Below are 27,169 nucleotides of genomic sequence, written 5' to 3'. Positions count from 1 at the left end.
AGAGAAATGAGGAGAGCAGTAAAAATGGATTGGAGTAGGAAGGATGACGGTAGCGCCCTCTGCACATCCATGAAATGCTGTGTTTGTCTTCTGCAGTAGGCTGGGAGGCCTCATGTCACYGCTGAAGGATGAATGAACTCTAGAAACTTGGGGGACAACAGGAGAGATGTCTTCCCAATCTAGTCTGGTTTTATTCCTGCCACACTCTAGATTAGCCAGGGCTGTGTTGTGTTGCTGCCAGCTCCCAGGAGCAATCTGGGATACAGTAGTAGGCAATGGTTACCAAAGTCCTACACCAGCCACCTGGCTCTTTCATATTTTGACAGATTGGCAGAAGTCGAGGCTAGAACTGGGCCCAGCATTCTCACTACTGAATCCTCTTTGAGTCCATGGTAGCCAAGCCAGGGAAGACAAGTAAGGCCAAGACTGTTTTGCATGACCTATAATGGTTTCAGGTGCCTGTGCTTTATCTAAATACCTTTGTCTTTCCAGGGATGAAGTTTTGTGGGCTCTCCCACAAACGGACAAACAGGTTGAAGCCCTTCAGAATTTACTGAACACCACTGAGGTAAATAGTTCCCTATTTCTCTCTGGTCCTAGGGCAAATTCTTCTACACAACTCACTAGTACTATTTACCCCCAGAGGAAGATTTAGCCCTCTGCCTTTCATTCTTTTCTCCTAATAGAGCAGCTCAACAAATGCTTTGTTTTCATTGCTCTGGTATCTTATGCTCTTTGAAGATCAGGACTTACCAAAGTGTTATTTTTCTTAAAGCAGCATTTAAATGGTAAAAATCTCTTCTGCTATTGCTAAAAAGTCTAGTGGGACTTTTTCACTTCTGTCTGTCATTAGAGAGCATTTAATTAAAATAAGGCATCTCTTCCTCTTCAAAAGCATTTTCCCAATCACACCCTCACAGTTAGTCTGAAGTCAACATTCTGCAACAAAAAATGTAACCATTCCCTCAACCATCATAATTTACAACACAATTGAAGATGTGTCTCAGATGACTGAGAGCTTTTAACAATGTCTTTGCCCACACTCCTTCTCTGTCCTTCTTGGCTCCTATTCTGTGCCCATTTCAATTCCTATTATACTTTTCCGCTATCCCTCCTAGCATTGTCTTACCCTCCTCTTCAGCTCCCACAAACTTTGATACCTTTATTTGCTCTTTTCCACCTCCATATGTCAAGGAAAAAGAAAAGGAGAAAAAGGAAATAAAGATCATGTGGTACCTCCCAACAAATTTTAAACTCCCCAACATGGTAGCAAGAGTGTTTAGATCACCATATAAAATTCTTTAACACCTGCAAAATCAACATATTTTTCCCTAAGGGGATGAGCTGTTTAAGCTGAAACTTATAAAAAAACAAAAAACAAAAAACAAATCCTCAGCTTGTGACAAATACTTGACATTTGAAAAGTTCAGCCCAGTTGGTTACAATCTAGGAAAAAGAGAAACAACTGAAAATTAGCATCTTACAAGAAGAATTAGCAGGCTAATTACAGGTGCTATTCTTGCAAAAGACAGAGAACAAAAATCTAATAAAAGGACACACTTTATCCTTACAATAGCACTCATTAGAGGACCCAGACCCAGAAACATCTGTATCAGTCTTTACTAGCTGTCCCTGAGGCAGCATTGACCATTGCTGATGATGGGCTGATGACCAGTAATCCTGTGCGTTATGAAAGTTTCTCTTTTACCAGCATTCATTGCTCCTCTGCCAACTCAGCTATGTCAATCTAGAGTTCTTTAGATCTCCTTATTCTCAACTTGAAGAATGCCTTCACCAGTGAGAAACCAAATCTGAACAGGTGTGCCTCAGTGCAGACAGCAGGCTAGCCAGGGCAACAGGGAGATCAGCACTGGTGAACTCAGCATCCAGCTTGCTTCTTGGATGGGTTTTCCCAGCAACACTGAGGCATGTGATGCTGCAGCTACCCTGCCAATAATAATGGCTGAGATACCTACACTGAGACTAGTCAGCTATGTGGACAGCACATCACAGTAATGCACTTAGGGCCCTAATGTTTTACCATTTATCGTTTCAAAGTCTTGACTAAGAGCATAGAAGAGTTCTCTGTATGATGTTGCATATATGTTCTGTCTAAGAAATGAGTCAGGTAAACGCTGACAGCTGGCATGTTCCTGGAAACATGGTGTCCTAAGTTGAATATAATATTCCTGGTGTAATTGCACCAGGAAAGAGTAAAAACCCCCTATTTTTTAGTGACTCCGTGCTGTACCTCTTTAAATATGCAGCCAAGAATTATGCTGACCTTTTTCACATTGTAAATTCATGTCTAATTTTCTGCTCACTGTCACTCCTAGGTCTTTTGGTGTTATTGCTTCTAAAGTTTTGGTCTCTTATTGAGTATGTTGGTTTCTGATTATATTATTGTATAAGATTTAATTTTACCAAGAAGAATCTCATTTTCTGATTTTCCTCCCATTTCTAATCTCTATATTGCTGCTTCATCTTGACTTAAACTCCTTCTGGCATTTATTTCATCCCTGCTCAAGTAATCAGTGAATACAATAACTACAAAGACTGGTCTGATCTTCATTAATTCCCAAAACACCCTGAGGGAAAATAACTCTCAGCAGACTTGAAAACATGTAGCATAATAACCAGCTAAACATATCTATTATACCAGAAATATTGTCTCAGAAAAGGTTGTGTTCCTGTCTTTGTTCCTGATTTATGAATTTTTGTGCAGAAGTCATTATAAACATTTCTTAAATACACACTTTTCATTTCCAGCAGTGGCAAAATACTCTAACAAAGCACACGGAACATTAAACTGCTTGTTATACACAGTCTCTTAAATTGAAAACATATGCTTTGATTATTTTCAAAATACTTATTAAATGTTAATGGTATACTTTTTCTTTCCTTGATAAAAAATAAAATGTTCTTGGAAACTTTGCAGGTCATTCTCTGGCAGCCTGTTATGGTTGAAAACATCAAGAAGGACAAAGAAGTCCATTTCTACATCAGTGTGTCCATTATATATAATATAAAGGCTGAGTTAAGGAGACTGACCATCCCGCACAAGTATGAATTCTTTATTTCTTGTCATGAATGCTTCAGGTAAAGTTGTTTGGCAACATGGTCATTTACCAGGAGGTTGTGCTCTTTCTTTCTTACTTAGAGTTTTGGTGGGAGATGTTCAAGGACTTATTGAAAAACAGACTATCAATGACACAGTCAATCCACGCAGYTCTTCATCATATTATGAAAACTACCATTCTCTGAGAGAAGTAAGATATTTTTGTTGTAATCCTCTGTAGATTTATTTAAGAGGTTAAATTTGTCTGGTAGTTGAGAACAGAGACAGGGAAAGAAATCACCAACAGGTAAACAATTGCCATTGTACTGCCCAGCTAGCAAGAGTTCTAATTATTACAATGCCTTCATAAAGAAGTAACGCAGCAAATATTACTTCAAACCACCACTCCAATACAGCCAACTCAGAAGGGAAATGCAGCAGCAAAACACCACATAAATCTTTAAGGTATGAAAAGAATAATATTTTAACGAAATGAAACTAAAGAGGAATTTCAGGGTAATACTTAGACAGTGCTGTGACTATATCTCACTGTTTCTTTTAAAAGAAATCAGAGCCTGGCAAGGKGTAAATGGTCTGAATTGCTAGTTTCTCTTTCCAGTCAGCTAAGGAAGCAGCACTTTGGGAAGCAGAATGAATCCAGGTCCAGACCACTTTCAGGGATGAGGGGAAACAATATGGAAAAGATTCATATACTAATTGATCCACTTCATCTTTGTAGATATATTTTTGGATGGAAGAAATGGTGAAAACCCATTCTGACCTCCTCCAGAAAATATATATTGGATCCTCATATGAGAAACGACCACTTTATGTTTTGAAGGTAGCGCTGTGACTTACTGTGAAATATTTCCAGGTAGTAATGTAAGCAAGTGAAGGGTTTTGGCCAAAACACTTTCTTAAATCTGTATTTATATTTTAACAACCTGTAATTTTTTGCCTTTTTAGAAGTTTCCTACATTCTTCCAATAAGGTGCCATTATCTTTGACCAGTTTAGCTTCTTTGTTGGGTCACTGAAAGCCAGAGAAGTTACCACACCTGGGCCACCAACCAAAGGCATGAAATATTGGCATGGTGGATACCCTCCTCTCTTGACTATAAAGGCAGTCTAGCTCCATCCCCTGAATACTTGGTGATCTGCTCTCCTGACCTCAGGTACTGCTGCGGTCTTGATGCCTGTGTTAGGAGCCTGCTGCAGGTGTTCTGAATATTGTCCTCTTACCATATGCTAATGTAAATGAAAGCAGTAACCAGCCCAGGATCAGTCTAAGCACTCCCTACAAGACAGATGCTCCTTCTTCCATCTTGGTTACCCTTTTCACTTTTCACTTTTATATGGCATACTTCAAACAGCGGCATTTTAATAAAATTTCTTTTTTTGTCAGCTTTCTAGAAGGCAGGAAAAAGTCAAAAGTGCCATATGGATTGACTGTGGTATCCATGCTAGAGAATGGATTTCTCCTGCTTTTTGCCTGTGGTTCATAGGCCATGTGAGTAGATATCACATTTGATGACTGTTTTTAAAGCAAAGTAAAATATCTTGATGCCATTTACCTTCTCTTGCAAATTGCGCTCTAACTTCTACAATGTTTTAAGCTATTTACTTGCAGAGCACCAAAACATGAGATCTGTATTTATTGTTTATATGTAGCAGTGTGTGTGTGTTTGTGGGTGTGTATGTGTGTGTCAGTGGGGATGAGAGAGAAAGAGAGAGAGGAAAAATATCATATGGATCAAATGGAAAAGAGCTCAAGTGTATTTTCAGGTATGAAAGAAAATTTTCAAAGTATGTGCAGCAAATTCAACACAGATTTCTACAACTGTGGAATCGCCAGGGATGAAGAGAGTATRCCAGGAAAAGGATGTATTTGGAAATGCATTAGAGCTCTGTCTATACTGCCACATGGGTCCTCGCCAAGGAATGATCCTGGTTCTGGGTCAAATAGTGCATGGTGTCTCACGTCCATATCACTCCAGCTGGCACTGCCTGGAGTAAATCACCTAGAGTGAGCTTAGGATATCCCACAACTCTTGCTTTTTCCCTCCATGCCTCTCCAGTGTGACAGGCACCCCACACCCTACATTTGCTTGCTCCAGGCGTGACATAGCTCCATATCAATAGACTCTCCAAAGAGGCTAAATTGCAGGCACACCAGCAACCTCTGTTTCACTCTTTCTGTGAGATGTCACCTGCTGCTCTGCCTGCTGTCACTGCTCTTGCTGCCTCTGATTTTCTATTTGTACTCATGCTTTTTGCTGGATTTACCTCATTCAGAGAATGAGGCCACACAAGCCACGTTCTTCTGATGGTACCAGCCCTGCCGGAGAAACTGTCATTTCAGACCTTCAGGACATGAATGGCAACAACTGCCATCCATATGTATAATATCAGTTCATGGAAACCAATGATCACTGATGGGATGAGACCGTATTATGCACTCAGCATGAGCAGCAGTAAATTCAGCATTTCTGAATTTGAAGTGCCAAACCAGAAGGTCTCTGTAAGGGTTTGATATCAAGCATCAATTAACTCCATTCCAAGCACAAATACAAGTGGAGAAGAGGTTCATGATTGCCCTCTGAAGTCTCATCATTTCTGTCTCTTACTGGTAGGAAAACACTATGGGTTTGGCCAGTTTACTGCAGTCTGCATTAACAGTGTCATCAAAATTGTGAGAGTTTTGCCCTACAGGGATTCTGTTCTGATGCAGCCATTTCTCTGACTAGYGTTTTCCATAAGATTCTGGTGGGTACCTCACCACAGGGACTGCTATGCTCCCATTCTGTGAACACAGCCCTTTGCCACACTCCGGGATAATGTGTGCTTGGTCTACTAGATTGATGGAGAGCTTTGGCAGACAGGCTGAATGTTGCTGTGCAGATTGTCACCATCTGCTGTTTTTTTCACAGCCCATGGGAGGCCACTGGTGAGCAGTTCCTTTCAGAGCTGCTGGCATGGGACCAGAGAAACACGTTGCATACATGTGTCTCAAGGGCAATACCATGAAAGACCAAAACAAACTCAGAGCTGCATTTCAGCAAGGCCTCTGGTCCTAGCTCTACCCAAAGTGAAAAAAATCTGGTTTACATCTCCTTCATTTGCTTTTCACAGCACAAACTCTCTGARGAGACTGCTGTTTTTTTTTCTTCCCTTTTGCTAAACAACCTCTAGACAAGCATTGTCCTMTAATTGGTAACTCCACAAGACATCAGATATACACCATCAGTTATAAACAGACCCCTTCCTGCCTCCCAGCCCAGATGAGTTTAGCCTTCTCTCATGTCAGGTTGGCTGCTTTCAGACATCAGCAGATACCCCAATAACTCCAAGAGACAAGATCTCTGCTATTTATCCCTTCCTGAGACTTGAGACCCTATGCCATTTGCTCTCTTGCCATTGTTAGGCAGAATAATCAGTCTGGAGAATGGGGAGGAAAGCAAGCTATGCAATAAGCCCTACAACAGAGCAGGACACCACTTACAATCAAATAATCAAAATATAAATGTGTTGTTATCAAGAAGGGAGTAAATGAAAATAGGTAAATGAAAAATTTAAGTGAAAATATGGGCATAGGTACCCAAATAAGTGGCATTTACACAGAAATGCCTTCATTACCTAGATGTAAAATAAAGAAAAATGTTGCATAGTCCATGGCCTAAACATAAACCAGAATGAAATAAAAACTCAGACCACGTTTCAAAATATATATATGGTCTAACTGGTTATCAGAATACAGGTAGAGAGTTATCACCTAAATATAAAATAAAAAGGGTCTCACAAGCCAGGGATAAAAATGCAAAATGGCCTATACAGCATGGCCACAGTGTCTTGATTAGACAATCACAGTGTGCACCATAATACAAGAACTCTCAGTTCAGGAATAGGGTTTGGAGATGGAAAAGGTCTTGCTTGGTTTTGCTTGGCTTGTGTTTTTTTCAGGAGGAGAGAAGGATACAAAAGCCTCTTTGTATATAAATAAATATATATATTATAATATATATTATAATATATTATATATATTATAATTTTTATATATATATATATATAAAAGCAGAAAAGGCCAGGAGCAACAGGGGTGTGAACAACCCTAGAAGAGGCTGGTATCACTCCTGTTTTATTGTTTTCTGCTCTTGGAACAGCCTGTTCTTCTCTGGAGAACAGAGAAGACAAATTGCTGCCCTTTCATGCCATTTTCTCCCTGGAGCTAGACCAGAACTTCAATTTGCCTATGCAGATGCCTTCCAGAATTTCATCCAGAACTCATTGCCACAATATGGAGATGCTTGGGATCAAGGATTTCCCTCTGGATAACTCTAGAAGGAAAAAAAAGCTTGGGAGGATGTGCCCTCTCCCCCTGTCCTGTTTTTTGCCATCACAAGCAGGTGCTGAGAGGTGGAGATTGGCATCTTGAACCTCTCCAGCTTTGTTATGCAGTCCCAGACCAATGGTCATGCCTGGTCTCTAATGATCTCATACAGCTCAGGACAGTGAACAAAGGTATGCCAAGAGACAGATAAGGGGTTTGCACCCAAAAAGACCTCTTTGGTCTTTTTGAATTTAAGACATTTCTGCTCAGCACTGCAGGCAAAACTCATCATGCTGAGTTGTTCTTTCAGTTCTTAGTATGGGCCAGGAAAAAGGTTCCCAAGAAAAAACTCATTCTGGCCTAGCCAAGGTTGCCCAGGTTGCTCAAGTAATGTCCTGAGACATTGTTTATTCAATTACTTATTCACAAAAACAAAGTTCACAATAAAAACAAACCAGATGAGATTGTGACTTCACAGTCACCAGCCCTGCAGCCAGAGCAACAACATAGATGAGTCCTTGAAAGATGAATTATGGTTTGTCCACGATGGAACTAAATAATAACAAATTATAAAAGAAAATAAATGTGTTTATTTCTATCCTCAGTCACAACTATAAAACCTCAAAGACTATAACATTTTTAAAGGAGATTGCAGGAGTTAGATGCAGATACAGCTGAATGTACCTTATGCCCCACTGATAATCCCAGCTTTCAAGCTCCCTTGGAGAGAAATGCATTTGCCCTTTTCATGTTGCTCCAAATAATTACCAGCTGTGCTGTTGCTGTGCCAGTGAAATGTCCCTGCAATATTTTTCAGCAGTAACAGGCTGAACATTTAGTTTCTCCATACGCTTGATCTAATTTACGTGTTTTAAATTCAAATTTTATTTCTATATCACGTCACAAAATAACATTTTAAAATCTGACATTAATAGACATCTGCACACACATATTAACATCAATAGCGCTCTGTTTTGCAAACATGAGGCATTTTTATAATGTTTCCACTTTTTATCATTTAATTTTGTTGTTAGATGGTAGAGAGAGTGACACTTTTCACTTAATTCAGAGAAAGTCCATTGCCTGAGGAAAAGTGGGAAGAATTTGAAATAAGAGAAGGTGCTTCAAGTAAGGCATAAAGAAAAAGAAGATATGATTAAAGACCTAATCTATTCTATTAGAAACACAGTCACTTATCTAGGTTAAAATTTATCCCTGTGTGGTGGACCTACAACCAGGTTAGGTATCACTTGAGCCTTTAAAATAAGCTATAATTGAGGCAAAATTAGCAGTGTAGCTCTTATTGGCTCTTTGCATACAGGTGCATTGAACTCATAATGAAAATATGAAGAATACTGTTAGGTGCAGCAGCTACATGAAATGTTGTTATTTTTGTGCTTGTGTTATTTTATGCTACTTTTACACTCTTTTGTGCTATTTTTTTCCCTATTTATTTATACAAGCAGCAAAAGCTCAAGCTTTCCTCCTGATAGGTTTCAGCTCTATCTCATGACCAACTTGCTAACATTAGATGACTGTAGTGCATCTGACTGACTGTACCAGTTCGATTCCCAGTCTCTCCCCTGGGAGTTCTAACTAAAGTGCTATTTGGAGTAGCAATTTCTCTGATGTCATATACATCTATCATGAGGTAGCCTGGTGTAATAATTGCAGGATTATTTTACATAGGCCATCAGGTGCCTTTTTAGGAAGGTAAGAAAAACACCATTATAAATGCTTTTAATAAGTTTTCCTGGTGTTTTACAGACAACCTATTTACGTGAGAGAGATCAGACCATGTCAACACTTCTGGAGCACTTTGATTTCTACATCATGCCTGTGGTGAATGTGGATGGCTATGAGTACACATGGAGTCATCCCTCYGTATGTAAAGGTTTTTTAGACGGACTGTGGAATATACTGACATGCCATCTACGGAAACCGTCAGTGTGGATGCTCAGGGCATAATTTCCACTCTGGAACTGCATGTCCAAACTTGTTAATTTGCGCTTGAAATTTCTGCACTTCTGCCTCATTTCAAGTACAGCAAATACTATGACTAATTGATATTTGACCCATAGAACCTTTGTGTCTTCCAAATTGCTGAAAATGCATTTGGAAATGACAGCATCACATTCTGGAATTTTAACACTTTCAGACATCAGGGAATGCCTATGCCAGCCTTCAGCAGCAAGGTTACAAATACTGGCACAATCCAATACAAGATGAATAGTGTACTGCATCAGATCGGCCACAGCCAGTAACTCACTCCTTCATCCTGCAAGATAGCCCAGTTCTTTGAGTATTTTTTGTGTCAGGTAAATGAAGGTACAACAGGTGAAAGCCTTCTGCCCAGGATTTTATTTACTCATTGGTTTGAAATTCTGAGAAGCTGAAACGGTTCTTTGATTTTTAGACACTTCACTTAAATTTTAAACAAAATCTCTTCCATTCTTTTACTCTTTGGATTTTCATTCCAGCTCTGCTTGTATTTGGATAGCCACACTTATACAGCCCAACAGCTGCACACCATATTCCTAACTTTCCACATGCTGTCAGCAGTCCCTACAGAAAGATTGGACTTGTACTTGTAAACTTATATACCTGGCTAAACAGTATGTCTTCTCCCCTCCTTCCACAGTGCAAGTCTGTTGAAATCAGACCAAATATGTCCACATCTTTTCCTGTCCAACATTTCATCTTATCACTCAGGCTTACTGGCAATCAGACTGTGGTTTTATAATCTTTCTTATTTTTTTGCCCCTTCATTGGCACATGACCTGTAGAGATACAAATGGGAAGGTATATTTAACTAAGCAGTGAAACGATGACATAATTTTTCTTAACTTTTTCTGTGAACCCCAGTTTTTGTGTTTCTTTTCACAGAAACGGCTGTGGAGAAAGAGCCGCTCATCACATGGTAACAGCAAGTGTATTGGTACTGACATGAACAGGAATTTTGATGCGCAGTGGTGTGGTATGACCTCACTTCCTTTCCATTTTATCTCTGCCTCAGTTTTAATCTTCAAAGTTCTTAATTTTAAAATATTTTCCTTTACCCTTTTGATATAAAGATGAATGCGCCTGAATAACATTTATGAACAGAAGAACAGTTCCTCAACTTGAGATACTTTTTGTAGGGACCCAGGATTTTCCCCCTAAAGACTCCACAGTGAAGACTAACCTTTTCCCAGTGCCATGACAAGAGAGAAGGGGGCCGAGATGCTGTACCCTGTCTCTTCCATTACATTAAGACACGTGGTGCAGGTTGTGGTGGGAAAGGAAGAAGAAGTGGCCCTTGCCAYGTCACCCAATGCTTGTCTCAACACTCACCTTCAATAACGCATTTAACTTGCCAAACACTTTTGGTGGTTAACAACTTCTGAGCCAGATAAGTGATTCTACTTTACAAAAAGGAGAATAATACAAGGAGACTACAGAGTGGGTCTTCTCTGAAAAAGTGTTTGAGCAACATGTACATCTTCTTACAGGGCAAAACTGGAGCATCTTATTTTAGTGACTAGGGATATATTCATACTGTTTTCAGCTATGCTACACTCCTCACCTAGACAGGGTTGAAAAGATAAAAGAGAGAAGCCTCAGCACCTTGCAGGGTCATCAGACAGGAACAGCTGCTTGTACAGATGAGTCTAAGCACTAGTCAGGTGCTTACAATAACTTACATGGTTGCAAGGATTTCCCTAGGTTTCTACCCCTTTYAGTTCTACAGAGTCAGTAAAATTATAACAATGCTGTAATTATTACTAGTTGTGTTAATTGCTTAAATTGACATAGTTGTGTTAAGTGACACAAAGTCATGGTGAAACATTCATGGGACCTTGCATATTAATCTTTACTCATATACCTTTCAATAGCTAAGAGTTCTTGACAAAGGTATTAAATGCTCAGACTTCTATTGGCTTCAGTTTTGCTCATGAATATGCTTCACGTCACTGCAAAATTCCAGGGTTTAAATCTATGCATTTAATTAGAACTGTATTGCTGTGTTTATGTGTTTTTCCTCTTCAGCTGTTCAGATAAGAACTTTTTGAAGAGGAACAAAGCCCTCATGGTTTTTATGAAGAGTAAAATACACTACTTGATGCGCTGATATAGTATGCATTTCTTTTTTAATAATAAAATGCAATTTTACTCCACTAAAAGCAATGCACTTACTTTGAATTTGCTCTGTGGAACTAAATTTGACTGGACCATGGACCTAGAATTCCTCCATGTTTTTCACATTATTTTCTCAGCTGACTGTTTTCTCTATGACCGAGAATTTAGGAAAGCAGAATCCAGGATTGCCAGCAAAAAGATTCTTCATTGTCTTTTATCTTGGGCAGTTATTCACTTCTGTGCAAAACAGAACAGTATAAAACATTCTGATTTTCCCACTTTTGCAAGATTTTGCACAGATTCCAGGAATTGTTTGTATTTTCATGTGCATACATTTTCATGGACTCCCTGTGAAATCCTCCCATCCCCCTCAATTCAGCAACATTAAGGATTGTACATATATATCCTGGAACATGAAAAAAATTTTACCACAGCCCTCCCTGTCCCAATACCTGTTTCTGATTCCCCACAGTCTGCATGTTCCAGACACACTGTCTCCGTCAGCACTCTTCCCCCATAGTCTGCTCTTCACTGTATTTCTGCTTCTTCCACTGTGTAACRGGAGGATGTAGGTATCAAAAATGGAGAATCAACTAATTCTTTTGATAACTTATTCCAGTGCCCAGTTTTCCTCATTCTTAAAAACTTGGTACATTACTTACAATTTGATTTGTGCAACAGCAGTTGACTTTCCCCACGAGATTAAATAACCTCTTAGAATCTGTCTTTTCCCTGCAGAAGTACTTCTAGATTTTTAGATCATGTTCTTGATTAATTTAAAGAAATGGAGCACTTTCATACTCTCCTGTAGGACTTTTTATCCAGCCTTTGAACCATTTTGATTTTTCTTCACCTTTTTCAAATTTTCAGAGTATAATAGGTGAGAAATCTGAGTAAGCCTGCACTGATTTCTGCAAGAACACAAGTTCTTTCCATAGACTGAAAGAGCCTATGCTTTCTTGAATATTAGCATCATAATCTGTTCTTTCATTAGCTAAACAGATAACACAGAAGGGAAGAATTTAAGGAGTAACACTGTGTGCTCTCTTTTGTTACAGGTGAAGGAGCATCTTCTTACGAATGCCGTGAGATATACTGTGGACCGTACCCAGAGTCTGAACCAGAAGTGAGAGCAGTGGCTCGCTTTCTCAGAAACCATAAAGACATCATTAAAGCATACATAACAATGCACTCTTACTCCCAGATGGTATTGTTTCCATATTCTTACACTACCAACAAAAGTAAAGACCATGATGAGCTGGTAAGTCTTCCCACTTCCTAAGTTTCACATTTATTCCAGAACTTCTCACCATGCTTGGTTAGGCTTGTAATGAGGGTGTCACATCACTCTGAAGATAAGGATTCAGAAAGGAGATTTCTCCTGATATTCTTAAGAACTTAAAGGAATTCAGACTGCCCTAGCACTGTGTAAAGCAGCAGGCTTTTGAAGGACCTGGAAAAAYGATAATATTTATTCCAGACTGAAAGGGCATCATAAATTTCTGATACTTTCCAGATGCTGCTAAACAAGCAGAGTCAAAGTTTTTTGGACAACTTGATAAGACAGTTGGATAAATTTGTGATTATGTTGTATGCGTTACATGACCTTTGAAATTACTTGGGTGGGTAACTAAAAAAACCCCCCAAAACGTCACATACCTGAGCAATGAGGTATTCTGGTGGATGCTTGCTATTTTTACTAAGGTGTTTTGCTAGGGATATTTATTTCAGATGGTCCTAATGGTATGATGAAAACATACCTGATTATGTATATTTTGAGAGTCTTGAGCTAACAAATCACACAAATGGAACAAATATATCCTCTGTTGGGCAGAATGTACCATGTTAACCCCATTCCCAAAGTTTTAAATCTTTCCAGATTGGCAGAATGGTGCTATGACTGTCTAACTGAGATCTGGAGCACAGTAAAAATAAATCCTAACTGAATACATATGAACTATTATCACAAGGTCATAAAGCTAGTAATGTGTTGTTCATTTCAGGAGAGTCTAGCAAACAAAGCAGCTAAAGCTATTAAGAGGACAACACAAAAAACATACAAACTTGGTGCAGGCGCACATACAATTTGTAAGTATGATTTTTACTACAGTAGTAAGCATGATAGCATATCCTCTGTAGCATCAGAGGGCAGCTTTTGAGCAGAAAACTAGAGCTCCGGTTTCAGCTAATTGTTATTTTTTTTCCCTTCCTTATATAGATTTAGCCCCTGGAGGTTCAGATGACTGGGCTTATGATCTTGGCATTAAATATTCTTTTACTTTTGAGCTTCGGGACACAGGAACTTATGGATTTTTGCTTCCCCCTCAAGAAATTAAGCCAACTTGCTTAGAAGCACTTGCTGCTGTCAAAGAGATAGCTAAACACATTCTTCAGAATTTGTGATGCTTTCATTTGGCATTTCCTAACCTTAGCCTGTACTTTTACACAAACAGGTATTGAATATAATTTATTCCAACATGACTGTATTTAGTTAGCTCAATAATAACAAGAAAGCTTGCTGCTTTGCTACAATTATTTATACACAGGCAAAAAATGATGACTGCATCCCTTTTAGTTCATTTTAGAATACATCAACTTTTTTCAACTATACTTATATTCTTAAACCTACACTAGTTCAGTGCTATGAGGACAGCAACACAGAAGGCAATGCTGCAAGTACAACTTCTCAACACTTAAATATATATTAAATATATAGAGAGAGAGTCTGGAGTTTTATTTGCTCCTGTAAGCCTCCGATCAATCCAGTTCACTTACCCTTTCATAAAACAGGGCTTTTGAAACAAGTTTTAGTATTTGTAGCCACCTTGCTTTTGTAAAGTACTTGCTAACCTACTACTGCATGCATCAAACGGTAGGAGGGTTTTAAGCCCTAAGAAGAGGATCATTGCATTGCTTGTGCCTTTATTTAAAAGTCTTAAAGCAGCTTGTGCTTTTTAACTGTTGAAGCCGCTCAGCTCAGCTCCCGCTGCGCTGACCAGGAAAACCGTGACCCCCTTGCCACGCTCATTGACTCTGAGCCCCGGGCCGCCGCCGCCGCCGCCGCCGCCGCCCCCCCCCTCCTCCTCCAAGTCCAAGTCCAAGTCCAAGTCCAAGTCCAACGGCCGGCGTAACGGCCGCCCTACCTCGTCATGGCACCACGACCGCCTCCCTCCCCTCTCCAACGTCATCACCAGCGGCGGCGCGGCGGGAAGCGCAGGGGCTGCTGGGAAGGGCGGCGCGGCGGCGGCGGCGGGAGCGGCGGCGCTTTCCCGGCGGCCCTCGCGCGCGGGGGGAGGACGGGAGCGGCGGGCGCCGTTGGGCTGCGGGAGCGGGTGGCGCTCCTCGTCTTCCTCTCCGTGTCGCTCGGCGCCCAGGCCCGGGAGGACGGACTCCCCCCTCGCCCCCTCCCACCCTCTCCGCCCCGGGCGGCGGCGGAGGAGGCGGCGGGGAGCGGCGCGGCAGCGGAAGGAGCAGGTGAGTGCGGCGGCACGGCCGGGGCGCGGAGGGGGGGAGGGGCGAGGCGGGCCGCCCCCTTCCCGCCCTGCCGGGGCCGCGGGGCGCCGGGGGGCGCCGGGGCCGGGGCGGTGCTGGGCCGCGGGTGGTGCCGCTCCGCACCGGGGCGGCCTCGGGGCTGCGGGGAGGGGGGGGCGCCCGCCGGCTGCGCCTCTTGCAGCGTCATCAGCGAGGGGCCGCGTTCAGGGCCGCCTACCCGATGATTTGGTCTTTGCAGTTTTTGTGTGTGTGGTGGGTTCCCCCGCTCCCCCCCCCCGCCACACACACACACACACACACACACACACACTTCAGCGGCGTTCTTCTCCCGCTTGCTGGCAGTAAATTGGTTTCTGCTTTATGCGCTGAGAAGACTCAGTAATTTCGCTAGGATGAATTCACTCGTCGCCATTCCTTTAGATAGCAGCTGCAGCTAACTCCCATCCCTTCCRGGGCTTGTAGGCCGGGCAAGTTTGGTTAATGTTAGGGATGTTCTGCTTAGGTCCTCACCTTTGACTTCTCTACTGGAGTCCCACTCCACCATTGATTTCTTACTGATCTTCTGCAAGACTGTTTGAAGACCAGGTTGTGACAGATAGTGGGTCACCACTTTATGGGATCTTGCCGTGGTGCCTAAACACAGTGGCTCTCGATGCCRACAGGAGTGGACAGGCTCATGCTATGAATTGACTGTATGTGGAAATTATAGAGGTACATTAGCATGTGGCTGTGCCCAAAATAGTAAGTGCTGCTTCTCAGCATGTTTGCTCAAGTATGACAACGTGCTAATGTGGCTATCCAGTTTACAGATTGGAGGTAATGTGTATCTGACAAACTTGATATGGAGGTGGAGTGAGCTTGGATTTGTCTGCATCAGTCTGTGTAGACTGTCTCTTAGTCTGGGAAAATGTCTTCCTTGAGTATGAGGACTTTGTTAGACAAGATAAGAAACGCTGTCTGATACCTTATTTTTGACATGCTAGGGCCTGATTTTTTTTTTAATCTGTTTATCTATAGACCGCCAGCCATCGTTTCATACTTGTAAAAATATAATTTGCAGTTGCTTATTTTTACTCATGGAGAAATAACATATGTTAAATTAGAGGGATAACTTCAAGCTAATAAGTGCATTAACAGCTTGAAGTTGTAAAAGTAAACTTGGAATAACTTCCAGTTTTCTGTTAAACAGGCTTCTTTCTGTCAGTTGAAGAGTGCTAGACTAACATCACATAAAAGTACAGCCAGTTTCTGAGTATTTTTGAGAGCTGATTAACAGTTCATTTTACTGTTTTTTAGCACTATTGTGTAGTGAAACTGCAGAGTTCTTTCAAATATCACTGTATTTTATTAGTATTGTGACATGGAAATGTTAAAATAGTAATCAGGAAAAAAAAATCCCTTTCAGCTGAAAGCTCTTCATTTAGAAAAATGAAAGGGAAGCATTGATGTTTTTCTGTCTTTCCAAGCTATTATTTAGTTGTCAACATTTGCAATGATTTAGTTTATCCTAGAATGTTATAGCATAATCAGTTTGTATCTGAATTTCTATAACATTTTCAGTTTAAAATTTTGCTTGTTATTTTAAATGGAACCTTATTTATCACTTTACCAGTAGGATCTTCTTAAGTGACGTAATGTTTAATTTGTGGTGTGCACACACACTTGCATGTGCATACATTTACATAATTATTAGTGATGTCTTAGACTGTTAATGGGATTTTATCTTCTTACAGATTTTATAAACTTTGCTTTTGTTGAGTTCTCGTCACCTCTCAGTTACTAGTTTTTCTCTACAAGCAGGGTTAGTTTTTGCAAAGGACTGGGTTAGGTTTTTCTAATAGAAAAAGCAGATGTTTCATGTGTATTTCTCTTGATTGTGGCGTACGTATTATCATACTTCTATGGAAGACAAATGTTAAGTATACTTGACCCCAAATGTAGGAGTACGGATAATAACAATACATAAGTGCACTAAATATTATGTGAATTGTACCGTGCTTTGTTGATTTCAGTTATTGGTCCACTAGGAATACTCACTTCCCTCAAGTCTATGTATTTTTTAATAACTAACCTCTTGATCTATATTGGTAGTATAATAATGGAATTAACAGGTTGTCATTTACCCTGGAAACGTAAACTTCTTTTGTAAAATGATGTAGATTTATCTGTAAGTGAATAAGTTATCATAGTGTTAAAATATTTCTAATTTTTTATTAAAGATTCCCATGGATATTATTTATGGATGGAAAAGTGATACTTTATAGTTGTTACATTTAAAACTTCAGCTATAGAATTTAATTTAGGAGGATAAAATTGATTTCCCTATTGTTTTACCCTTCTTATTATTGGTTTGGTTGTATTTGTTAGTTGTGGTAAGTTCTCAGAAGTTGCAGGCTCTTAGATGCCCCTAAGTCTATTTAGTAATGTTGTTATGTACCTAAAGTAGAGAAGTACATTGTAGCTTTCTAATTAGAAACTTTTAAAAAATATGTAATAGTAATTATTTAAAATCTTGAGCTGGAAATCTGAATGTTTAAGGCTCAGTCCACGTTGGTACTCAGTGTTGTCTGATCCACCTGAATGTTTGATAAGGAGATGATAGTTCAAAGAGACAGGAGCTTGATGGAAAGAAAAAGAATTGCACTGGTGATGAGTGTGGAATTGATAGCAGGACTGTGATCAAGAAGGGTAAAGCAATGTAAATGTGCAAGAACTGAGCAAGTTATTTGAATTTTTATGGGATATTGCATTTCAGTTGATTACTCATTAATTTGCTGGATGAAAAATTCAGAAATTAAACACAATTTAAATTTTCTGGTCCTTCCCCCTCACACTACTTGTTTAGAAGCAAGGGAGGGGCATTTCTATCATTTCTGTACTTATCAATATTACACAAGTGCCATTTTGCATCTAAAATTTCAACTGCAGTGTTGTTTTAATAGACTGTTGGTTTATTGAGCTTGCTTGGTCTTTGAAGAATGAAAATGGGAGTGACTGCATATTCAGATACAGTCGCTCAAATTTAATACATGCGTATGTTTCACTATGTGAATATTCCTCAGTTTGTCTCTGAATAATGTGTCCGGACTCTAATCCTGCAGCCTGTATTACAGGCGTATTCTCTTACAAGTGAAATCTTATAATGCAGATCTGATTGCAGAAGTGAGACCTTATGGGATATTCTGTGCATACAGAAAGTAATATGCTGTGTGGTCACAGCATGCTGTTTTCATTTGCTTGAAACAGTTTTTCATTAGATGTCTCTTCTGTTGATAAAGTACCTGTTTTTCTTAAGCAAACTGGGGGTATGGGCCAGAATGTAAGAACAGAACTGTTAGAATGCTACCTGAAAGAGTGTGGTTTTTTTTTATTTTCACATTTCAAATTTTTATGTTATTTCAAAGTAGGTTTTTCTACAAAACTTAGAAGATTCAGGGTTGGGTGGTGTTCTCTTAATTTTCTTCTAAGGAATTATCAGCCAAAATATAGGGAACTAGGGACTTGGAATGAAAATATCCGTTCAGTTATGATGTTACCCCCTTTATCCTCTCTACATTTATAACTATCCTTTTAAGCCTAGTCATCATCATAATTTCTTATGCAAGTCAAGTGAATTCCAGAAAGGTATTAGTTGCTGTAATTAGTTGCTGTAACAGTAACATTTGGGGGGGGGGAGGGAAATAATTTGCCTCTGTTTCTTTGAAAATAAAAAGATATACATATTAGGAGGCAAATTGAATGAGAATTTTTCTTATTCATATATTGTATACTGCTGTCATGTCACTATGTACTGTACTTACGTATTAGATGCACTCATTTTACTCGTCCTTCATGTGTTGAACCCTCTCCCTATGCCATTGCCAGTGCCGTTCTTCTAACCTTTTCTTTTTCAGATATGGTTCTTTTTTACTGTAACCATTTAAACCAAATTCAGTATTTGGTATGTGATTGTCTTATTAAAAATGGTTTTGCATATGTCAGGGTTTTTTTTTTGTATCCTCAATTAAAGGGTGTAACTGCATGAAACCTTACAAATCCAGTGTTTTGTTTACTAAAATACAGTGGGGAACAATCCTGAAATAGAAGGATGCTCAGCTAGATTAGATGTGGTATTGTTTTGCTTTCTAACTTTAATGGTTTATCCTGGCAGACTTTAACTACTGTTGCACATTGAGCTGTCCACAATGACTCCTAATTATTTTTCTCAGAAGACTGGACTAATTTGAACTCATCAAGTATTTAGATAAAATCATTTCTCCTTGTGTGCATTACATTATATTTATTTGCATTTCATCTGCTGTTGTATTACTCAGTTTTCTAACTCAATTAGATCTTTCTGGAAGCCTTCTCTATTCTCCACAGTTTTTTACTAACCCAAATAATTTCTTACTACTTGCAAATTCTATTTTACTATCTGCTTCCATCCTACAGAGCACTAATTAATGTTAACCATTGTTCTTAATGTCTAGTGTATACCACATGGTTAACTTCTTCCCTCTCTGAGCGATCATCTTGTTTATCTGAACCTTACTCATGAGATAATAATCAAAGGCTTGGAGAAGTAGTGACTAGGGCTGAACTGAGAAGTCTTCTCAAGTATATACCTTAAGCTTTCTTTCTCCAGTTGTTTGAAAAGGAGCTAAAGTGCTTAGCAAGAGCGTCAGCAGAGTTTTCTCTGTAGGAAGTGCACGGACATCAGACCTCTAGGGAAGTCTTGTCATTAAAGTAACCGTGGGATTCAGATAATGAAGTTTCACTGAAGTACAAGGAAAAAAAGGGACACTATCCAAATGTCAAGTGTAAAATCTAGGTTACACCAGTGTTACATTTTATATGTATGTATACATTTTATATGTATACATTTATACATTATATATTATGTGTTTTGCTGTAGAGTGGAACCTTATAATCTGAATGCTATGGAAACATATCACTGTTCAAATCATTAAAAATTTGTATTAATCCAGTCTGGTGGTGGTTAGTTTAAATGTGTATTCTTCTGACAGTATGGATGAGCTTTTTTCATTGATAATTCTTGTTTGAGCATAAGACAAAAGAAAATAAATTAACTTTTTAAATGTACATGTTCTGAACACAATGATCTGTTGATGACAGGAGCAGAAGAGACAGCAGAAGGGTAGAAGATTGGTGTTTGGCTAATCATTTTACTCTAACTAATGAGCTCCAGAATGATGACATTTTGCAATGTAGCAGAGGTCCAGCAACAGGCAGATTTTCCCAAGTTGATTTTATTTCCGTGCAGAWCAGTAACATTCAAAGAATGGACAATAGTTTTGGAAACCGTTTTGCCCTCTCTCTGTAACCTGTCTCTAGTGCCCCATATCTTCCTCTTTTTTTATAGTTTCTTTCTGTATTCAATAACTCCTTCCTTACCCAGGTAAGATAAATTGTGACTTCCTTATTTGTCAAATTTAAGCTGTATCCATTTCAAAATCCGTCCTTTAATAAAAGGAGGTATTTCTAAAGGAGTGTATCATCACTTTTTTTTTTTCTTGAACTCAGGCAGTTCCAAATAATTGTACAATAACAAATCAGTAAGAATACAGAGTGTGGATGATGGCAAGTTGGTTTTCAATAGGTTATCGCACACAGCAAAGGGGAAAAAAATGGGAGGTCTGATTTGGGCATTTGTTTCTGAAACTGGGAGCTGTTTTTACTAGTCAGAACATGTTTCTGAGAGGTTGGTGAAGTGACATTAAATATTCTTTACACCTGAAGTCACTTGAGTTGTTGCACAAAAATACCTGATCAAGGAAAGCAGCTGTTCTGTGTCTTGTTTGCTGTCTGAACGAATAGAATATCATCTGATCTTTCCCAAAGGGAAGCTGAAGAATCCAAAGCGGGTCATAAAATAAAATGAAAAACAATCATTGCTGGTGTTCAGCTGAGTAGCTCAAATCAGAGGCATTCCTTGTAATTAGTTACATTCCATTCATTTATGACTTTTTCCTTTCTTCATCACCTCTGCAGCAACTCTTACAAAGTATATCATAATATTTTATTCTGAGTTCAGTGTCAATAGCTCAAAAACTGAAGGATTTTACAGTTCTGCTTTTTTTTTTGGTTGAAGTAGTACAAAATGTCAAAAATTAGAAGGAAGGTCACAGTGGAAAATACCAAGACCATATCCGATAGCACATCCCGAAGACCCAGTGTGTTTGAAAGGCTTGGACCCAGCACAGGAAATACTGCAGAGGTGAGTTGTAAAAGTATTCTTCTTTTCCTCCCCACCCCAGCATCTTCTTTTCCAGGACCTAAATGGTGGGAAAGAGTAGTTTGCAAGTGCCAAATATCCAGGTGTCATTGATGTTAGTTATGGTGAAAAGAACTCCTTAACGCATGGATGTTCAAAATACTAATACTAGAATTTTCAAATAACGTATGTTGTCCCAGCTTTTGGAGAGGAGCAGTAGTACTGTACATTTAAACAGTATTTTCACCAGCCTAAATTTTTCTCTGCCAGACCTGATGTTCGTTGTTGTTTTTTTTTTTTTTTTTTTTTTTTAATGAATTAAATTACTGGTGGACAGAACTTACAGATAAATGGGAGTTAACGTGGAGTCATTTGTTTGTTCTGCCACACTCACACCAATGGTATTTCCAGAAATGAGTGTGAAATTCACCCAGTGATGTCTGTCTCTTAGACACAGTGCCGTAACTGGCTGAAGACTGGCAACTGCCTCTATGGGAACACATGTAGATTCGTACATGGCCCTTCACCACGAGGTAAAGGCTATAGCAGCAGTTATAGAAGGTAAATCAAGAACTCACTTTGAATTCTTCACATGCTGTAGGAAAATTGCTTTTGCAACTGTCTTCTGTTTAAAAAAAAAAAAAAAGAAAAAAAAAAAAAAAGAAATGCTGTGGTGTGCCTAATGGTATGTTTTAGCAATAACCAATTGCATTGTGAAGCTGCTCAAAACGATTGATTTCATAACTTGCAGTGGGTTTTCCCAGGATTTTTATGTGTACATAGCTTAAAAAAATTAATGGAGTCTGCTGGATGCAGATTAACTTCTTACATTACTTGAAATGGGAAATTCAGATACCTTAATAAATGAATTATTAATTACATACTGTTACTGCAGCTTCTGATATGCCTTTCTGTCCTGTACTAAAATGCTGTTTTGCAACTACTTACAGCAGTACTCACATACTTGCAACCCTTCTGCTTTCATGATATTGTTTGATGAGTAAAATGTCTATCCTTTCTCTCTAGTTGTGGAAAAAACGCTTCTCTTCAAAAAGTAGTTTCGTGACTATATCTGTCAGGTATATGACAAATATCCTATATCACAAGAGGTGATTCAAAAAGTTACTTGATTTTTGAGAAGAGAATACTTTTTTTATATGCCTCTTCATACATTAGTATCTCTATAAAATGTTGTTTTTCTCAGTGTCCTTTATGTGGTGTAACACTGTGCTTGTTAGCAGAAACTAAACATAGCAGTCARTCTGTACTGTTCTAGCTATAAAGAGCAAACAAGATTGCATAGTTTTCACATGGTACCTCTTTGTATGAAGACTTCGCATTTTACAGACAATTATGCTTCATAATGCTACAGTAAGGTCAGTGTTACCCTTTTTTATGGATGGGCACACTGAAGCATCAAAGTTAAGAAACTTTGTGAAGGTCAAACAGGAAGCTTGGCATGAGGTTCTGGTTCTTTCCTCTATTGCTGTGCCGTACTCTCAGGATGATCTTGATTTTGCTCGTTTGATCTTTTATTGATCCTGAAGGGGTAGCAGCTGGGATACAAAATGTGTCACTGAGCTTAATGTTTCTTTCAGTGTGTAAGGGATCTTACTCTATTCTGTACTGAATGTTCCAAATAGGAAAAAGAAAAGGGGTGATTTACTCATAAAGTTTAAATTTAAATCTAAAAACTATTATATATTGAATGTCATTTTCACCTTGCTTTCAGTATTTGGAACATTCAGTGTATCATTCTCCTTGGTAATTTGAAGAAAAGTCACATTTCTTTGCTAGACTAAGGCTTTGTTTTTGCTTCGCTGTTATCACTAACATTTAAGACTAATGTTGGTTTACTTCTTTATTACTAACTTTTTCCTCCTGTTAGGATTATATGAAAAAGTCGAATGACAGGTCTTGCTGCTTGCTTGCCTGCTATGTTAAAAAAAAAGGGGGGGGGGACCCACCTACCCACCCCCACACCAAAACTGACAAATAAAGGCCAGACTCAGAAAAGGCTGGTTTATGTACATTGCAGAATTTTGGCATTTTTCACGCCACTTAACATTACAGACATGTTTACAAACATTTTCCAGGTATTTGAAATACATTTTTATTGGCTTTGTGCAAATCAAGCTAACGCTGCTTCTGCATCAGTTCAATTCAAGCATTATTCCTGTTAGAGTATCTGGGATATACTGGTGGTGCGGCTACATGTGTTCAGCCAGGCTTGCTAGTGAAGTCCCTTGTCCGCTTTGCCAGCCATTTGGTAGGACAAAGCATCTCATATTAGCTATCTGTCTTACCCCTCCTATTTCCTACCTGTCTGAAACTAGTCTCGTTGTTAATGGTTTTAGCTGACCATAACGCTCCCCCGTAGTTCAGAACACCATCAAACAATAGGAGAACTTGACTCCAAAGTGTGAAAAGGCCTCTTAAAGGTAGTTTACATGTAACTACATTTCAGCATTAATAGTCCATCTTACACCACGAATTTTAATCTTACCATTAAAAAAAAAAAAAAAGTAAGGAGCGTGTTTTTACATACAAAGCTGTATTTTGGCAGACAAATGCATGGTTAAATGTATGTTATCAAGAGCCATTTTTGTCCCTCAGTAGATAACAATCAAGCTGTCTTCCAGACATCTGGAATAGGAGATGCCAACAAGGAAAGAGCTGTGTCAAAACGTTCTATCCCCAAAAGAGTTTTGCTCTCTTGCTCCACGCAGATTGTTGGCTAGTTGCTTGGCAGCCCTCCTACTGTTTCTCTTGCACTGTTGCCAGGACCTATGCAGTCACAGGGTCGGATCGGCTAAGAGAGGGATGCTGTTCATCCTGGATTGTTACAGAGCGGTGTTTACAAACTGTTTTGGGAACCATGAAGAAAAAACCCTGGGATCCAGTGCAGAATGGATTATGTGCTTGGGAGCTAGACATGTTTAGCTAGGTCATGTGAAGAAATGCTTTGACAGATCTTGCGCTTGGGGCGCGTGCCTCCCTTTGAACCCAGACTACAGTTACAGATCTACTAGTATAGAATAGTTCAAATATAGGAAAAAMCATACACTTGCAGTGAGTACATCTAGCCAGAGCTCAGCTTGTGTCAATCTCACATTGTTCCAGCAGAGTTAAGCCACTGGGTTTAAAAACCAAACCAAATCAGCAGCAGTAGTAGGTAAACTTGTTGGATTTTGAAGGGTACAAATATCATTATGCGTGAAACTGAAAAACAGGGCAATGTCTCATGAGTGTTCAGTTATAATGATACAATTATTAGTGTATAATGTAAATGTGTATAAATAAATACACATGCAGGCATGCACCCCCCCCCAAATATACTCAAATATATTCAAATATATAAATTGTAATATGCTCCCTTTGCTAGGGAGCTGTTCCTGACTTTTTGAGATAGGTAAAGAAATAAGGAGTGAGGAGGCGCTTGCTGTGAATGGATGTACTCCAAACAAGCTGTTTAATATGCAGAACTGAACTGTTGCAGGAAATAATGCAGTTTAAAATCACTTAACTCCACTRTTTAAAGTTTGAAAGGGTGAAATTCTGCATTGTAGGGTTTTTTTTAATTTATGGGCCCTGCACAAAATATTAAATCATTGAAGAGAAATTTTTCATTAGTAGCTTTTCTCTTTCAATGTTTAGTGAAAATATGTGGAGGCCTGTGTATGAAAGGTTCTGCCATTTGCAGTCTAGCCATATCATCTCAAACTGTAAAGTTAAATTGTATTTATCTTTTGAAATTCAGCAGGTTGCCCAGCCCTGTGTTTATTACCTGGAATATCCAAAGGCTACTTAAAAAACAAACAAACATGTATATATAGAGAGAAAAGAAGCCATTATTACAAAAATATTGTGGAACACCTAAAGGAAAAAAAAACTGTTAATAAGCCAGCTTATTTTCTGTGCATTAAGCCAAAGTATCTGAAAACAGTCATGGTTTCCTGACTAATGATGTTTTAAGTATTTGACAAATTTTAAGTCTAATAAAAGACTGTTTTGGCTTTTATGATGCTTTTTTTGTTTTTTGTTTGGGTAGGATGGTTACCTTGATTTTGCTCCAGTGCTATCTCACAAAGCTATAAAAAATGATAACTTCAGTTTGTTTTTCATTACTGTGATTGTTTGGTGACTTTAATGATCTTAAGGTAGACCTGAATAATGCTATAATAAACTAAGCATTTTCTTCCCTCCTTTCCACACTGGAAAAGGTGTTAATGGAGAGTGAAATTGTTTGGATGTGTTTTTTCACTCTGCCCTGTAACTTTGTGGGGGTGAGGGGGCAGGAGGAAGACATTAATAATATCACAGTATCTTATGTCTCTCTAGAAAGTAGATAACCTGCATTCTGTGTAAGTTCTCTTGCTTTTCTCCTTCAGCTACAGGCTTTTTTTCCCCCCTGAGAATTACTGCTTTTGAGGAGGAAAGTTACTAGTACATTGTCTACAGTTTCTTTGCTTTTTAAAATAATTTTATCTGTTTCACAAATCCAGATCCTTTGTGCCATAGCTGGAATATTAATAATAATTAAATGAACAGAAGGCATTGAATTGCCACTTTAACATTGACAGATGTTTTGTTGAGGTAGCTAACGGTTTGAAATGCTTCAGAGAGTTAGTTTTGATAATGCAAGGGAATTATGTTTCTAGGCTTAAAAAAATACTTTGAATCATAGCCTTTGCTAAAGCTAGATGCTTTAAAGATGATAGTCATGCATGGAAGGAATATACCTTGCTTATATTTGTATGCTRGATATTATTTGATCAGTGTTAGTGCCGAAAGAAACAGCATGCTACTGTTGTACCTTTCCTCTGATCTAGAGTGACCTGTATTGACAATTTCATGAAGAATTAAATGTATTTAAAAATGACAGCAGTCACTGGTCTTTTTCTTCGTGGATCTTAAGACATTTAACATCATGATGCAATTTAAAGCATTAAATGTAGAAAACCTTCCAAAAAAAGGAAGTGGAAGCAAATTACTGTGCTTCAAATGTGCACAGTTTGAAAGTGAAATCATATTATTAATTTAAATATTTTTTATGCAGAAATTGTGAAAGAAAGTTGACCCATTGTGTATTTTGTGACTGAGGAAGGGGTGGGCAGTTTCTAAATGGAAACGTTAATTCATTTTGGAAAATGAAGCAAATGCAGATTTCATTATTCATTCGCTAAGGTAGCATCAGTATCTCTTTATGATTCTTTAGTGGAAATTAATCTGTACAGATCCTGTACCTTCACAGAACCATCTCACATAAGCATCTGTAATTATGGCTAACAGCCATCACAGAAGCACCAAACTCAATATCAAGCTAGATTTATATGCAAAGTAAATTGCTTACTTGAACCAAAATGTCATTTGCAGCAGCTCCTACCATCCCCTTTGGTTATGAACTTGTCTAAATGCAAGAGTCGTTCCCTTTTAACCCATAAGGGGTAGATGAATTTGTTGATCTGTAGTGGGGGGGGGGGGTGAAATTATATACATGTTTTGTAGCAGTGTATCTTCCCTCTCCCTGCACACCTCACAGTAATACTTTTTACAGAAGGTACACTATAAAGTTGTGTGACTAGTACAGTTATTCCATTATTGTTTGTTTAAAAAATAATGGAATAATTATGCTATTGCAAGATGGAAAATAAACAAGGTCTCCAAAAGTGAATTTCTGATGCATGGTCCACAACAGCTTTTCTTTGTGTTGTTGTCTGATCAAGGTCACAGGAGAATAGCAGCTAGGTCAGGTGATCTCAACTCATGGACTTCATCCATATTCGGAGTTGTGCTTCTGTATGACTATTATTGCCGGTCTACAGTGGTTTGACTCTGCTTTAATTTTTATATATGTAAATAAGTGTGTGTACATATGTGTACATGCATGCACACATACACACACACGCACACAAAATCAATGCAGCTTAAAATATGGAAGAGGCTAAAGATGCCTGGAA

The 27,169-nt window shown here is 38.8% G+C and overlaps 2 protein-coding genes and 1 long non-coding RNA gene across 10 annotated transcripts in view; 2 read left to right on the top strand and 1 right to left on the bottom strand.

Annotated features, from left to right (window-relative positions):
* Positions 1 to 445: 445 nt before the first annotated feature.
* On the top strand, positions 446 to 14,267 carry CPB2 (carboxypeptidase B2). The gene is given in 10 exon segments (XM_026072227.1): positions 446 to 568; positions 2,939 to 3,063; positions 3,161 to 3,269; positions 3,798 to 3,899; positions 4,463 to 4,593; positions 9,172 to 9,268; positions 10,271 to 10,361; positions 12,562 to 12,764; positions 13,507 to 13,591; positions 13,722 to 14,267. Coding segments are annotated over 10 exon segments (1,251 nt in total). The 3' UTR covers positions 13,907 to 14,267.
* On the bottom strand, positions 546 to 14,735 carry LOC112969187. Of its 5 annotated transcripts, none has more exons than XR_003254608.1 (5): positions 14,647 to 14,735; positions 11,956 to 12,054; positions 11,561 to 11,740; positions 9,989 to 10,164; positions 546 to 1,446 (listed from the first exon to the last, which is right to left on the bottom strand). It is a non-coding gene; the product is annotated as an uncharacterized LOC112969187 (long non-coding RNA). The 5 variants fall into 5 exon arrangements; XR_003254607.1 differs by lacking the exon at positions 546 to 1,446 and adding an exon at positions 8,243 to 8,467; XR_003254605.1 differs by lacking the exon at positions 546 to 1,446 and adding an exon at positions 12,814 to 12,956 and having other exon boundaries at positions 8,243 to 10,164; positions 14,647 to 14,674.
* Positions 14,736 to 14,781: 46 nt separating this feature from the next.
* The window catches only part of ZC3H13 (zinc finger CCCH-type containing 13), a 49,511-nt gene continuing 37,123 nt past the window's right edge, over positions 14,782 to 27,169 (top strand). For 3 of the 4 annotated variants that reach the window (XM_026072186.1, XM_026072184.1, XM_026072187.1), the window contains exons 1-3: positions 14,899 to 14,977; positions 21,087 to 21,212; positions 21,661 to 21,770. In XM_026072186.1, the coding sequence (XP_025927971.1) occupies positions 21,096 to 21,212; positions 21,661 to 21,770 (227 nt within the window). In that variant the 5' untranslated portion in view covers positions 14,899 to 14,977; positions 21,087 to 21,095. Of the gene's footprint in view, positions 14,978 to 21,086; positions 21,213 to 21,660; positions 21,771 to 27,169 lie in introns of all 4 variants that reach the window. The other variant, XM_026072185.1, reaches the window with a different exon arrangement.

This window comes from Apteryx rowi, unplaced genomic scaffold (genome assembly GCF_003343035.1).
Source record: "Apteryx rowi isolate R43461 unplaced genomic scaffold, aptRow1 scaffold_339, whole genome shotgun sequence".
In the NCBI taxonomy this organism is placed as follows: Eukaryota; Metazoa; Chordata; class Aves; order Apterygiformes; family Apterygidae; genus Apteryx; species Apteryx rowi.
Note: the sequence above shows the minus strand (reverse complement) of the source record. Positions and strands in the feature narration are given on the sequence as shown.